Consider the following 16,437-nt stretch of genomic DNA (forward strand, 5'->3'; position numbering starts at 1 on the left):
TCTCCAAGTAAAGAACAGAGTAGTTGACCTTGAGTGTGAAGGAAAAAAGAAACAACACAAAGAAGATGCTTTTGTGGTGTGGGGAGGAGAGAATGAAAGAGTGGCGGGGTCACAGTAAATATCTTAACTAGAAAGCAAAAAGTACAAAAACAACCCCTTTGGGATTGAGGATGGAAAGAGATGAGTGTTTGAGATTTTGGTTGGTTTAGTAGCGTGGCAAATATTAATTATTCATAATCTCTGTCGAAGAGAATAATAAGAAGATTAAATATCTCCAGGGTAAACTTAAGACAGAAACACATTTGCCATAAGATGCATATTTCATGATATTGAGGTATTTATTTACAAATGTTCTGTTCACTTTTCCTCATGATTATAGGTCTGACTCGAGCTTGAATCTGTGAATCCAATGAACCTGTAGGATTTCAGATTATATGCCGGCTCATGAAACACCATGACCATTTTATCCCATTATCATCGGGCCAAGGTGAACTTGTCACATGTGGCACACTCCAGGCCGCCGCAAAGAACATCTCCAAGTCCTTTTTATCCTTTCTTGGGGTTTTTCTTTTGTTTGGGCTTGAGTGACTCACCCATCACAAACAGTTCCTGTGCTCAGCAGCTAGTTCTCAGGGTTAAGTTGATCCCATTTACTATTGACTTTGAAAGAAGAACCTTCGCCCTCTTAGGCCAGCGGGACGCCCTGAAAATGTTTGCAGAGTGGGAAGTCGATGCAGTTACAAATAAAGTGTCCCTAAATTGTTTTTTTGTGAGGCAGCGGTTAGGAGAGTCAAACCTTTGAAATTGCTTTTCAAACAAAAGAAACTGTTTGTTATATGTTGTTTCAGCAACATCCCCAATATCATAGTGATGCCATTGAAAATATACAAACTTTTATAGTAACAAGGTTATCCAACATGTGTTTTATTTCAAAAAGCATTGTCAATGTCTTTTAACTGCATTGTTTTACAAGCATCCTCTTTTTTTTGTCTTCGCTGTTTGATATGGAACGGGAACAAAACTATCAGAAGATGAGAGTCAGGTCTGTTTGCAGATGCCAGCCAACAGACAGAGACAGAAGTGCAGAGCAGATGGTGAAAGACCAGATCAGGAGACAAGGCTGCAGGCTTCATCTTCTGTGTAAACAATGCAACATGTCGATAAGATGGAGATTATGATTCTTTCACATCTCAATCACTCTGCTTGTATCTGTCGTTCATGGACCAGTGACCAGGATCATTAAAGATACAGTACACTAAAACATTTCCTGCACACACAGCAATTGTATACATTCGTGTGTTGCCTTAAAACATTCTCGCAAATCCTTGAGGCAATCTTTGGATGTATGCTACCCCGTAAAATATCCATAAAGCTGATGATTTTTTTATTTATTTATCATGATACCTGGGGCCCATATATTGGTGCACTGCTACCTTCTGGAGCATCGCTACAGACACAGGGTGTGAAACTTGACAGTTAAACCTTTTGTCATGACCTTCATTGGTTAAATGAGAAAATGTAGTTTGTTATGCACCAAAATGTTAGTCAATTTAAAGGGGACCTATCATGCAAAATGCATGATAGGTCCCCTTTAAATCGATGTGTCAGGGAACTCACGCAGCGTCAACAAATAAAACCCTCTCTCTTTTCCTCCGTACCCAAATCTCTAAAAACGGGGGTACAACGGAGCTGATCCAGATTTGCGTCCGATATGACGTAATATCGGAAATGTGGTCCCACGGCACTATCAGAAACGTTGCTATCAGAAACAATGCGCAACGTTTTGGACGTAATATGGTCTTTGTTTACATTAGCAAGCATTGCTAACAGTCAGAGCTGTGGTAAACCTGCAAGAGAAAAAGCATTTGAGCTCCATACTGTTTCAGAAATAATCCTTGATGTGGTTTGGAACTTGATATGGCTTTGCATTCCTAGAAATCTCCCGCATGAGCAGGCATACGTTTTAAAAAAAAAACTGTATTATTATTATTTTTAAAGCTTTATACCCAGAATCAGCACTTTAGTAACATAAAGTGAAATAGAGGGATATGAGGTGTGGCTAGAATGGGTGATCTGTTTGGTATTTTGAGCAAAACACTTCATAGACATGTTTTCTTATATATTTGTATATATCTGAGACCAATGCTATTGCCTAAAAATAGCATGATAGGTGACATGATAGGTGACATGCACAGTCAGTATTCTCCGGGAATAAAAGACCCACACCGTCCTTTTTCTCCGGATTAAGGACAAGGTGGTAATACCTTTTTCTCCCGTCCCACCTGTCGAGAGCCCTCTCCACGCCACGAGGCGACCAAGATGGACGCCCCTCTCCCTCACACCAGAGGAGTCAGGGACTCGGTGGCTCGACTCTGCGGCTGCGGGTTGAAGATCTCGGGCACAGACACACACCAGGTCTGTTCGTCCTGCCTCGGGCTGGAACACGCCCGAGGCGCTATCGACAACCCCGACTCATGCGGACATTGTGTCCGCTTCACAGTCAAGAGCCTCCGCCGACGGCTAGCGAGACAAGCTAGCCTGTCGGAACAGGACCCCCCCATGTCCATGGACCCGCCGGCCGGCAGTCAAGACACGGGGGCGTCCGCCACAGAGAGCGAACCCCTCTCCGTGTCGGTCTGGGGCTCATTATCAGCGATGGCCTCAGAACCGGAATCCCGCGCCCTGGCAGGCCGGGACCCGGTGACGACAAGACACGCGGGAACGGATTCCTGCGCTTTACCAAGCTGGGGCTCCCGGTTAGACCTCACCATGGTCTCACCCACGGAGTATGTCCTCGAGTTGGATTATGAGGAGGACGATGAGGAGGACGGCCTGGCGTTCCTCCTGTCCGAGTCAGATGAACAAGAAGAGGACACCTTCATGTCATCGGCCCAGGCTGCAAAGCCTGGAGCGAGGGCTGCTCTCCCGGGCGACAGCACACCAGCTTCGCCCGGTCTGAGCATGGACCTGCAGGCCGTGTGCAAAGGCACCACCGTCACGCGCATGCGCAGTGCCGGCTGGAGCCGTAAGCGTGACATCTCAGCTGGCTCTAAGGAGCATACAGCAGGAGATACTCACGACATCTGCCTGGGTTTCTCAAAACAGTTACACATTATCTGTTTTCACAAGCCCAGAGAGAGTCAATCCCTTCTCTGGAGAGAGAGGTTCTCTCTCTCCAGAGAAGGGGTTTTATCTATAATGCCCGCCGAGCAGAGTCAGATTACGCAGAGAAATGTCCTCGTAAAGCACCCGCTCAACATGGGTCTCATAATAAAACTAAACCCCGCGCGCCACGGCGTGTGGAGAGTATTGGTTATTATGTAATGGGTAGTGGCACTACACCCGACTTTTCTAGTGCGGGACGCGCCTACGGGTGCTGTCCTTTCACGGAAGGTGGTCACCACGGACGCAGGTCAGACAGGCTGATAGGGTATTTACGAAGGTCGCCCGGTGAGAGGTCTCTAGAGCAGAGACCTCCAGCGGGCACACGTAAACTACCCGGAGATTTTAGCGGTGTTCCCCACCCTAAAACGCTTCCTGCCTTCTCTCAGAGGACACCATGTCCTCGCGAGGACAGACAACACGATATCGTGTATGAACCGCCAAGGGAGTTTGCGTTGTCTCCAGTCACACACACTGGCACACAAACTGATCCCTTGGAGCGGCAGACGTCTCCTCTCTCTGAGAGCGATACAGGTACCGGGAGTTATGCACCTCGGGACAGAATTACTGTCAAAAGGTGCACCACTCTATGCAGACTGGACTCCTCATCCAAGGATCGAGAGTCCGCTGTGGGTGCGTTACGGCGGAGCCGCGTTAAATCTATTCGCATAAAGAAAAAATGCTCAATGACAGCTGTTCTCTTTAATGCACGATTTAAACGCACTGTTAGGCGGGGACGCACTCGTACACGATCGACCTCCGGGTCCTCTGTACGCGTTCCCACCCCTGGTTCTGTTACCCCAACTCTGGCCAGAGTGAAGGAGCAACGCCACACACTTACTCTGATGTTTCCGCACTGGCCTGCAATGTACTGGCTGGCGGAGATATATCAGCTGTTGTGCGGGCAGCCATGGCAGCCCCCACCACGCAGGGACAGATTGTCTCAGGCGGGGGGGGCGATCCTTCACCCACGACCAGAGCGCGGGGCACTATGGGCCTGACCCGTGAGTGGTACAATCTGAATACAGTGGGACTCCCTCAGAAGGTGATAAACACTATTCAGAGTGCGAGAGCTTCCTCCACCAGGTCTCTTTACGACTGTAAGTGGAGGGTGTTTGAGGAGTGGTGCCTTCAAGAAGGACACATCTCTTTTCAATGTCCTGTCGGGGTGATTTTATCATTTCTACAGGACTTGATCGATAAACACAGAGCTTTCTCCACGATCAAGGTGTACCTGGCTGCTATTGCTGCATGCCATGTGGGCTTTGAGGGTAAGACGGCTAGCCAACATCCTTTGGTTTGCCGTTTTATGAAGGGAACTCGCAGGCTCCTCCCTGTCTCCAGGTCGCTGGTGCCCTTATGGGACCTGGCAGTGGTTTTAAATGGGCTCAGAATGACCCCATTTGAACCCCTGGAAGGAGCTGACATGAAACATCTGTCACTCAAGACAGTGCTGTTACTGGCCCTGGCATCCGCCAAGCGGGTCAGCGATATCCATGCACTGTCTGTACATCCCTCATGCACTCAGTTCGCCCCAGGGCAAACGAGAGTGTTGTTGAAACCCAACCCTGCCTTTACACCAAAGGTGGTTGGTTCGTGTACCCCGATTGACATTGAGGCATTTCCTCCGCAGCTGGTTTCCTCCGGGGAGCAGCAGCAGGATCTGTTGTGTCCAGTCCGGGCTTTGCACACATATATGGACAGATCAAAAGAGCTTCGTCTTAATGACCAACTCTTCGTGTCCTGGGCTAACCCTCACAAGGGCAAGCCTGTTACTAAGCAACGGCTCTCACACTGGATCGTGGAGGCGATTGCTTTGGCCTATACGAGTCAGAATCTGCAAGCACCTTCAGGTCTGCGGGCTCACTCGACTCGGGGCCTGGCTACATCCTGGGCTTTGTTCAAGGGTGTTTCCATCCAAGACATCTGTGCAGCGGCAAGCTGGTCCTCGCCGCTCACTTTTGTCCGCTTTTACAGGCTAGACGTCTCCGCTCCAAGCGTGGCCCGAGCAATGCTGGGCACCTTGTTGAGTCGGGACTCCACCTGTTAAATTCTGGTTGATCGGTGATCTTCGAGATAAGCTCGTCTGGCAATACGAGAGCTACAATATCCCATAGTGAGACATCGAACGGAGTGTTATGAATGAGAACTATAGGTTCGCTGACGTCAAGATCACCAGCCAATCAGGATTGGCGTAATGAGATTGATGCTTCTGTTTGCTCCGCGATGAGGCGCATCCCATAGTGAGACATCTCACTTCATGTTACTCTCAGTACTGGGGTTACGTAAGTAACCTATAGTTTTGTCCAAGTGCTACACTGATCTATATAATCTTTATGGGAGTATCATTAGATGTGGAGCTGGAGTTAAAGCTATTCTTCTCTTTTCTCTCCTTAGCTCCTGCAAGGATTACTTTCAGATTTCAGTCTTTCAATCTCTGATTGCTTCACACCACTGCATGAGTTGAGAAAAAATATCTCGGTAGTGCTGATTTTTTAAGGAAAAAGAGACCCGGAGAGTCTAAAAAGGAGAAAAGTATCTTATTATATAAAACTTTATATAACCCTGGTCTGCCCCACAACAGAGATCCGGTATATATCCGCAGACTGCAGTTGCAGGAGAGCAGCATACGAATTAGTCAAGAATTTACCTCGAAGTACAGTTTCTCAATTTTCTGTCTTCAAGGTTTTACATTGGCGTGCACCTCCCACACTTAGTCAATTCTTAATGCAGAAGGATAATAGCAGCAGGTCAACAAGGGCATCTACCAGAGGGGACTGTGTTCACAAAAGAGCAAACAGCATTCTCAGTCAGACCTACCAGATACTGGAATAATCGTCCTATTGAATAAAGTGGGATGACTTATTCACCTGAACCTATTTAACCTGAACACATTAAGTTAAGAGGTAGCACAACTGCAATTATGAGAAGCCACAAAGCCTGATCTCTGGCAACACAGCTAAATACTATCATTGTGTATACCTGCTACTATTGGAATGCATGTTTTTACTCTATTTATATTGAATTGCATCATTAAGCACTTAATTTGACAAATGTATACACTTGGTGGTACAGCAGCGTTGAACAGGTAAGTGAAAACAGTAGGTTAGAAAGAAAATAAAGACAAATACATTTACATCTAAATGAAACCTGATAACTCTAAATATATAGGGAATAATGCAATGGCTAGGTTACTGTTTGGTATTGTATGGAAGTTGATTATAAAGTACATCATGTCCTGATGTTTAGGAGCTTATTCTGATTGTAGCTGCAGTGTGTCCTGGAGAAAATAAGACAGGCGGCCAACATGCAAGTCAGTTGCCAGAGAAATGTAAAACAAAATGGCGATTAATAAGCACTGTTCCTGGTAATAAAAGAAAAAGTTAAGTAACTTTAAAGAATTTAGTTATTCTCGTGTTTTTTACCAAGCTAATTTACCCCATACATAATCACTACAACAGCAACATCTATGAATATCATAAAGCCACCTTGTGGTCTAATTAAGAAATAGCTCACGACAGGCCGTGGTATATGCTCATTATATCACAGCTAAGGGGCGTGGTTCGGCCCGACGCGAAGCGGAGGGTCGACAACCCCCTTAGCTGTGATATAATGAGCATATATCACGGCCTGAAGTGAGCTATTGCTTTTATAAAACGGTTACCAAGTGTGGCAATATGAAAAAAAAATACACACTCTAATTTAAATAGTTTTTATTAGTAAATAATGATGTTCCAAATAAAATAGTCCCTCCGTTGCCTTCTGCGCGAAACATAGTGCGAGGTGGTTGCTATGCAACAACACTAACAGCTAGCGAACATATTAGACAGAGAGCGTTGATTCATTATTTGGCTATTTATTTACATTCATTTGTATGTTGCACCCACTGAAAACCTGTCCAGCATCAGTAGCATGGCTTACGTGGTTACTTGTTGAGGTTGTTCTAGGCTGTTGCTTGGCGTGGTGAGAATATTGCTCCACTTTCTCCGGTCCCCGAGATTTGGCTTCCAGTAGCTCTGGAGAGAGCTTTCGCACCTGTGGCCACTAACGGTCATACTTTCTCTGCTTTGTTTCAAGACCTGCATCAGAAAGCTTTTGAATGGTGCTACTTTTCCAGTTGGTCTACCTGCTCTTCACGTAGCTCTGCATGTCGTCGTTTAGGTGCTTTTTTTTCTGGAGATAGGCACTGCTCAATCCACTCCTCCATAGTAAGACCCCCCGGAGGTCGAAGTTAATCTTAAATGTTTCCATTTTATGCTTTGTAAGTTTGTTTCGTAACAGAAGAAATGTAAATATATTTATAAAACTGACAAGTCAAATCAAGCAATCTGATTGGCCGATAGTATTTTTGCGGACCTCTTTGATTACATATTTGAAAACATCGTTGCTTGCTTTAAAAGTAGCTCAATTCATGATGTCAGACCTTGGAAAGTATCTAGATATCCCTGCCCTTATGCCAAAGGAACTGCACACTGAATATGTTTTGCCGTTTGATGTGTATGTCTGGACCGCTGCGTAAAAAGGAGGGTTTCTGCCCCGTTACTTCTCCGCTGCTTTCTTGTTCCAGTATGAAAAGCAAACTGCAGGCAGTTTGCTTTTCAGCCTAAAGGCCCTGACACACCAAGCAGTCACCAGAGGACTAGCCGACGCTGAAGTCGGCTGTTGCCTGGCCGTGTTCTCCTGCGTTTTGGCCATGTGTCGCACGGGAACACACCGCACCGACTTCAGTGCGTGAGTGGCAATAACTCTCCTTACCAGCAGGCGGCGGTAGTGTGTATTCGTCATTCAAAAGAGGCAACAACCGGAAGACAGAGAAGAAGAAGAGTATCTTTTCTCCGTAATATCATACAGAGCTGGCCTCTCCTGGATCAAGGTGATGAGCAGGTCTTCGTTTGCATCATTCCAGATCGCCATGATGAGATGAAAATGAATAGCAGTCTGTGTGTGCCTTCTTAAATCGTTTGTTTACGTCCCTCACTTCCGCTTCGCTTCTCATGCACTGATTTGCTAGCTGAACAGCCAATCAGAGTGATTATTTGGTCCGACTGCCAGACCCGATGCATGGCCGATTCAACATGTTGAATCGGCCATGCATCGGGTCTGGCAGTCCAAATAAGGCGTGTCACGGTCGACGGTGCGGGACACACCAACCTGACTACGGCGCCGCGAATGCCCGACAGCCTCTGACGGCCTCTGACTCCCAAAATCGGGTTGGTGTGTCAGGGCCTTAACGGTATACTGTTTTTCTCAGACGCGGAGGGATACTGACTTGTTGTGAAAAGTAACTTACAATTCTACCCGTGGTATATACGCTCAGTATATCACGGCTAAGAACCAATCAGATTGCTTGATTTGACTTGTCCGTTTTATAACCAGGGATATAACATCTCTAGTTGTAAGCCCTCTGCCTACAGCATAAATCGTCTTGGCCTATCTGACTCAAAACCCAGCTCTCAGCTCTGACAGTTAGGGTTTTCCCATTGGGATTAAAATCATCTTTTGCTTTTCTAAAACCTCTGTTTGGGAAGATACATTCTGACAAACGACCGAAATGACACAGAAAGAACAATGTTTCTGCAGCTAATCCCAGAGTTGCTTTTAAACAAATGAATACTCACCACCCAGAAGAGTGTTGTGTGAGCCAGAGCCTGGTACTGGTCGATGGTAGACAGAACACTGAGGATCAGACAGGCCAGAACTATGAGAAACCTGTAGGAGATAAGGCAGATAAAACATGATTAAAGTTCATGTGGGTGGTTCTTTTTTTTCCTTTTTTTTTCTTACATCATTCAATTGGATGAAGTCCAGACCTCAAATCCTTTTTAACTTAAAAACAAGCTTGAATCAAAGCTTTACATAACTTGTCATCAGGCAGGTCTAAGAGGGAGAGATGGATCTCCCCAATCCACTATCCTACTCATATTCATGTCAACATTTCACACTTTGATTTCATCTGCAAACTTCAGTCAGCTTTGGTGTGTGGTTCGAGTCAACAACTTTGAAAAATAAAATACTTACAAGACAGCATAACATTACTTTATATTTTTATCAGGAAAAGCATTTGACTGATTTTGAGCAAACATTCAAGGACAGCCCTCCAGAGGAAATACTGTGAACCTTCTGAACTCCACATGAATGCAAAATGCATGATAAACTTGTCAAATACGGAGCGCACACACGCACACATACGCACACACACACAGTTTCCACAAACACTAAATGGCTCCTTAACATTCTCCTTAATCCCCCACAAGGTCACACATTTTTCAACTGCAGCAACAATCATCTGCAAGTCCTCACACTACATAATAGGAAGATGTTTCATTTATTTCAGAGCACACTGCAAAACCATACCACTCTCTTATGTGGCCTTGGATGTTTTACTCCATAAATCTTCAACAAAAACATACTGGGTCTTTTTTGTTATTTAAAAAGACAAAACACCAACTCAGGCTCACATCTAGTGTTTGCTTATATCTTGTAACACTATATACATTTAAGTAGTAACGTTGTCACAGATGTTCATAAAAGTCATAGGGAGGGATCCTGTTTAATGCGATAGGAGGGGAGTATGATGGGATGCATGGCTGCCTGAAATATAGATGATAATTCATCCCCAAATATGTATAAGCTTGTTCCTACATGTTTCAGTCCACAGGGCCAGAAAGGCAGTAGTTCCTGTTTTTTAATTTGCGTAAGTACAGCATTGTGTCCACTTTTTGAGTTGACATTGAGGTTATGTTTCACCCTGTTTCTTTATGCTTGTCTGTTTGAAAGCTTTCTTAGAATATTAATGTGTGTTGTGGCAAGGACAAACTGATTACATTTTCATTTCCGTTGGCAACAGATGTGGAAGGCAAAACTTCTGAATGGATTCACATGACACCATCTGATTTAATTAGCCAATCAGCTGACAGAACCCACTTCCATGATTGGACCGATCGAAAGAACATGGAGGCACTGGACAGTTGGCTTTCTGTTAACACATAGCTGCGCAGCCAATATGTATTTCAATGCTTGGTACTGTGACAGAAGAGCATGTCTTTGCTTACTGAACAAAAAGCAAAATGATTCAGTAAAATGTGAATATATGAGACCTGGAATGGGTTCTATACATGAATACTTGTTCAACTTTGTTTGAAAATATTTTAAAACAACAAACACACATTGCTGTTAATGAGAAAGTTTAAGACTTGAAATGGGTTTATATTTAGTTGTTAACTTTTAATTTATTTGATTAAATATGAGTTCAAGGTAAAAGGAAATAAGGAACAACATTGACCAAGGACATTGCAGATAAAACGGCAAGTGCTCTTGTGTGAGTGGTACTGGTTTGTAAAAAAGACATGGGCATATCTTGAAAATACAGCACAGTGTTTGAAGTATTTGCTCATCGTCGATATTGTTTCAAGCTATTGTTCAGAAAACAGCCAGTCAGAAAACAGTCAGAAAACAGCCCTTAAAGAATCCCTGTCTTGCTCCTATATGAGATAACTTGATGGAAAATATGTGTAGAGGGAGTTTTAGTTTCCAGTCACCATCGAGGCTTATCACCACATACTATAGCCTGAGTTTATTGAAGACAGGCCAGGAATCCAAATACCCCCCTTTTAACACACACACACACACACACACACACACACACACACACACACACACACACACACACACACACACACACACACACACACACACACACACACACACACACACACACACACACACACACACACACACACACACACACACACACACACACACACACACACACACACACACACACACACACACACACACACACACACACACACACACACACACACACACACACACAGGCTTTGACGTGCACGCCACACGTCAACCAACGGAGATCAAAGACCGAGGGGAGACCTGCTCAGGGAAGATGGACTTGCGTGTTTTGAGGCTAACAAAGCAGCTGCTTCTGTTTGAAGGAACAGATAAAGTAGACAATACAACCCCGGCAAAATGACTCTGTAGTTAATAATCTTATAGTTTACTTTAAAAAAAAAATTAACTTAAGGAATGTCATTGAGAATAATATATTTTATCTTTCAATTTTCTTTATATATATAATATTGGGTCGTCTGGTTGTCGCTATGTATTTTTTATTTTCTTCTTGTTTTCCTGTGTTGTTTTCCCTATCTTTATTTGAAAGTAATACGTAATTGTTTGCGTTATGTTTTGTTATTCGGTTAGTGTGAAGGGTCTGTGAATGTGGGAACATTGTTTGTCTTTGTCATTCGTGAGAAAAACTCATTTGTAGTTAACAGTGTCTTTGGCAAAATAACCACGGTCTGCTATTTGTTTAAATGGTAACAAATGTGTCTATTACAAAGAACAGGGCACATAGAGCATAAACAAATTAATAAGTGAGGATGCAGTATAATTTATGACATCTTATGTTCAAATAAGACAGAGCAAGTTGAAAAGAAGATCAAAAGAAAAACAAATGAACATCAAACTTTCCAAGCAAACACTATGCTATATGCTAATGACTGCAATTTGTCAGCGAAGCTCTGCCTGAATTATTTCAGGGCATTTGAAATGCCAGTACACATACACACTCAGTATGCTGAGCCTACACTTCTGCTTCTCTTTGAATCCATCTGAGACGATCCGACTTGTCAGTTCTTCTCTACTACTGTAACTGCACCCTCATATTTCACTGTTTACCTCCAGTGGCCTTTGTGGAGCAATCGACAAAACAATACATAGGCTGAGCTACATAGGCCCCACTGAACTACAAACCAAAGCTCAAATAATTGCTCCTATCTATTATTGATGGACAGATTCACTTGCAGTCCTCTGTGCAGTGAGTGTGAAGGCAAAGCAGGGGACAGGATAAGAGTTAGTAGTGACGCTGCTGACCATGTCACTGGCTGTCAACATCAAATATCCTGTTTGTAACAACAATCAAACTCTATTTGTATCACAGTGAGTGACATATTAATATAAGACAAAAGATAGATCAAACAAAAGCAATTGAACACAACACAAATGTTTAGATAAATACTTTGATAGAAGATAAACTTCCAATGTATTAAAGTGATTATTTGATGTAATTTCGACAGACAATAGAAGCCTTTTTCAGAAACTTTAGCTGTTATTGGGTTAAAACTTCAGAGATATAAGGCAGTCACCAACAAGTGACCTTGTCTATATGCTCCATTAACAATCTGAGCTCCTGTGTTTTGTTAAAGAAAGCAAAAGATAAAAGTATGAAAGCCTTTTCCCCAGACACTAAAATACAGCATGGAATACAAAGCATCTTGAGTCAAAGATGTTCTTCATTTTGAAAAGAAAAACAGGAAATAGACTGTTAACTGGTTTGCTAAATCATAAACAAATTTGTGCCAGTATTGATTACCCCTAGCTTGATGCTGTTTGACCGAATATCTGGATCAGTTTAATGCCGCCGAGGTTGAAAAATGCTTTCTGAATTTGGTTTCTCCCAACTCCTCTGATCCACTCATCTCCAACCAGCATGTGGGATGGACTCATGCTGTTTAAAACCAATATACACTGCGTTTACTCTGCCACACACTGCAGACAGACACCCAGCGAGAGGGATATACTTCTTTTTTTTATTGGATAAAGCTAAATATATACAATTGTTCTTTCCAGTCAACTGTAACTTCTTTTTCACCAAGACAGACCTGAGGCTATGTAAACACACAGAAGCAGCCGCACGCACAAACTGACAAACATATGCATGTTCAAACACACACATAGGAGTACCTCTGATAAGGACTATGGTCACTCTGACGTTCATGTTTTGGGTCAATGATAAGGCTGTGCTTGCTCTTAACTGCTCCCACTCAAACATTTTCAAAACAAGGTACCGAAGTTATCCGAAAACCCTGCTGGCAACATGCTCTTAAAACAAACACCTTCTTTATTACAGAATTTAGAGAGTTTGATTCAAGCTAAATCCACTCAATCTAATGAAATACAACATAACTCAAACTCTGAGTACTGCTGAAACTTCAGAATATACTGAACGTTTCTAAAAGGTATATGTTTTCAAAGCCTGGATTTGGGTGTACAGCTTCCTGTCAAACCTTTTCAGTAAAGGTACGATCACATTTCACTTCTGTGCAAATATTGTCTCCCACTCACGTCAATTGAAGCCCACACAACAGACACATTCAAGGATGCACTTCCTTATTTGGTGCAATCCCCTCGCTGGCTGCAGTGGACTTAAATGTTGATGATAACCATGGTTCAACTTTGACCATGTACAGACTAGAGCCAGCCGATAGAAACACAAACAACTTAGTGTGGCATCCCTGTCACAAATTGTTTAACAGTTTTGCTCAGTTTTAATAACACACTGTAGAGAAAACAATTCCTAGGGGGCTAATCCACTGTTTATCAAAAGATTTCTGATTGCATAGAAGTCTATGAGAAAATGACCCCTCTTCTAACTTGAATGATCATCTCTGTATGTTATTTCCTTTTGAGTTTATGGTCTCCCACTTATTTCAAGTATTCTTCAATACAGCAGCATGTTGGTTTTGTGAATTATGGTCCCATTTACAGTACAATGGACAATAAAGAAGCATATGCTTTAGGACAGGGCCGCCCTGCAATGGACAGGTTTGATACCTGTGAGGTCTGATTTGGGTCCTTTATGTGTTACCTTTAACCCGTTTACAGTGTGTTTTCAGGCCATGAAAATAAATTGTACAATTCTGGCTGCCAAACAATTTCTTTTTTCGACTTTCTTCGTGGGACATCTGGCAATCTGGTTAAAAAAACAAACAAGATGGCGACAGCTAAAATTACAAACTCAAAACTATACTTTGAAAACCAAAGGGTGACGACACCGTTGCTCAGCTACTTCTTTAATGCTTGTGGGGTTTCCTGTCATTACATGCAGTCTGAATCTTCTTGGAATCAGGATTGTAGTGGCCATTACAGGAAGGTTAAAGCACCTCGCCCTTGCTGGTTTGAACCTCATGAAGAGTATTGTAATATAATATAATGAAAGTTGATGCCTAAACAAAGCAGTCACTAACTTGTTGTTATTGCGCTGCACTGTGTTGGCTCATGCTCCCTTTGAGTCACCAAGACTCTAACCCGCTCCGACAATCCTGTGTCCCCTCCAACACTGCAGGGTCGCAGGGTGGCAGCTCCATACAGGGCTGCTACCTCCTCCCCAGCACACACACACTGCCAAGTTTAGCTGCCTGCTATCAGTGCCAGCAAGTGGGGACAGACAGCACACATGGGGGTGAGCTGGTGGATCACAGCCCACATTCCTAAACCTCTGCCTGAACACTGGATCTATTGGACTGTCACTTTGCTGACTGTGGTTTATACGAAAAAAGAACATTTGTGAAATGTATCTTTTGGCATTACATCAGTGGAGTAAAGAGAGCTGCTTATCATGAGTAACATTTCATTTGTCAGAAAAGGACAGGTTTTAAAGCTACCTGACAAAACTGCCACATCAATTCTGAGGGGCGGACCATAATGTGACATATTCATGATATTGGAGCTTTAGCAGATACAGTCCATCCCACAGTGGATTTATTTTCATTACTAGCTGTTTCATTTTCATTAAACCAGTTAGTCTCATTACCTGGCTGTCATACAGTCAGGAAGGGAAAAAGAAACTCATTTCAAATTGAACAATTTAGTGAATGAGCACCAGACCCAGCTCTGTGTTATTAGGCTCCCAAATGAAAGATCAATATTATATTCCTTTAGTGTTCCTGTGAGAGCTTATTTTCTCTGTGTTTCTCTTGTCTGTTATTAATTTATATTCCGTTTTTTTATCTGCTATGGCTAGACTTACATTTCCTTATGATATTTCTAGCGGGACCTCCAGTTGTGTTATGATATCTTAACAGTTATTTGTAAGGAGAGCTTCCAAGGCTCTCCATGCGCAATTAACTCCCTGTTTAATTAAGATCTTACAGTTGCAATTATACCCTTGAATACCCCATGGATCTGGATGATTATGAAAATAAAAAAAACATACTCACACTGTGAAATGATACACGAAGCATTTCCAGCCAGACGGCCTTTCCAGGAAGTTATACACACGTCCTTGGATGTAGGCGCGGGTGACGACTGGACGAACCCCGGTACTGTACACCGACATCCGCACAGACATCCGGGGATGAGATAGGTACGGGTGGAGGTGAACAGTTGGTACATTTGTTGAAGAGTTACCATCCTCTTGCATTGTGTCTCTTTCAGAAAACGTGTCGTTGCCCACAGGTGTCTCCGGTTCAAGTGAGGTGAAAGTAGTTTGCGACAGCTCTAAATCCGGAGGTTTGTTTGCACGTGCCACAGCAGAAGACCTCCGTGTCTTCCCGGGATAGGAAACCGAATTAGACATTGTAGCTTCCTATTATTCCTCTGTCGCTGTGTCGACTTTCTCAACGTTTTTTCTTCGGTCACTGACTAAAATGTTCGCCCATGTGCGCGTACCTTCTGTTGTGCGCCTGATGTCACCAGAGCGCATAAAGCTGCAACATAAACTGTGTTATTAATGCTCTAGATCACCGGGTGGTGTTTCTTTAATTTAACTTTACAGCTCTCTGGGCTGTTGAGGTTATGGCGAGTCTCAGCCCAGAATGAATCTCCCCCCACCTCTCTCAGAGCACTTATCAGCCTGGAGAGCTGTGGGCGCCAGGCGGTGCGCTGTGAGTCGCCAGCTGTTCAGACATTTTACTGTTTGGCAAAACTGCTCCAAAGCAATATGCATCTGATGAACTACTTCCTCAGATCTGTGTGAAAAATACAACACACACCATTAACTTTACCCCCCTATAGTTAGCTTTTCCATACAAGATGCAAATATTAAGTATTCCTGCAAAACTGTGAACACAAATGTAATGTTGTCAAATGGATTTGGGGTGGAATGCATGTCACTCTGCAGGCATGTTAGAATGTTTATGCACAATACCAAATGAAAAGCAAGGCACTCATTTCCCTCAAGGTTACCAGGTAACTGTGCACAACTTAAAGTCTCTTGCATCACAGGTAGGCTATTCATACAATTGAAAGTAACTGAAGTGTTACTCCAACACCAAAATATGAAAATTCAAGTTAGATCTCATATGTTTTGGTCAGATTTGTGATTGAGTGTGTATGTGAAACAGTAATTTAAAAAAACAACAACCTTGTAACGCTGAAACAATTAGTCGCCTAATGATAAATCGATTGATTGAAAGTTAGTAGGCAATTCTTTCTTTAATGCAAATGTCAGACATTGTTGTTCTTAATCTCTCAAATAAG

At 43.2% G+C, this 16,437-nt stretch overlaps 1 protein-coding gene across 1 annotated transcript in view; it reads right to left on the bottom strand.

The window, feature by feature from the left end:
* kcnq1.1 (potassium voltage-gated channel, KQT-like subfamily, member 1.1) overlaps positions 1 to 15,773 on the bottom strand; it is a 62,618-nt gene extending 46,845 nt beyond the window's left edge. The window contains exons 1-2 of the mRNA XM_034102702.1: positions 15,177 to 15,773; positions 8,781 to 8,871 (exon numbers count right to left, since the gene is read on the bottom strand). Coding sequence (XP_033958593.1) covers positions 8,781 to 8,871; positions 15,177 to 15,535 — 450 coding nt within the window. The 5' untranslated portion in view covers positions 15,536 to 15,773. The remainder of the gene's footprint in view (positions 1 to 8,780; positions 8,872 to 15,176) is intronic.
* Between the last annotated feature and the right edge of the window lie 664 nt (positions 15,774 to 16,437).

The sequence above is a fragment of the Pseudochaenichthys georgianus genome, chromosome 3 (genome assembly GCF_902827115.2).
Source record: "Pseudochaenichthys georgianus chromosome 3, fPseGeo1.2, whole genome shotgun sequence".
NCBI classification, from domain to species: Eukaryota; Metazoa; Chordata; class Actinopteri; order Perciformes; family Channichthyidae; genus Pseudochaenichthys; species Pseudochaenichthys georgianus.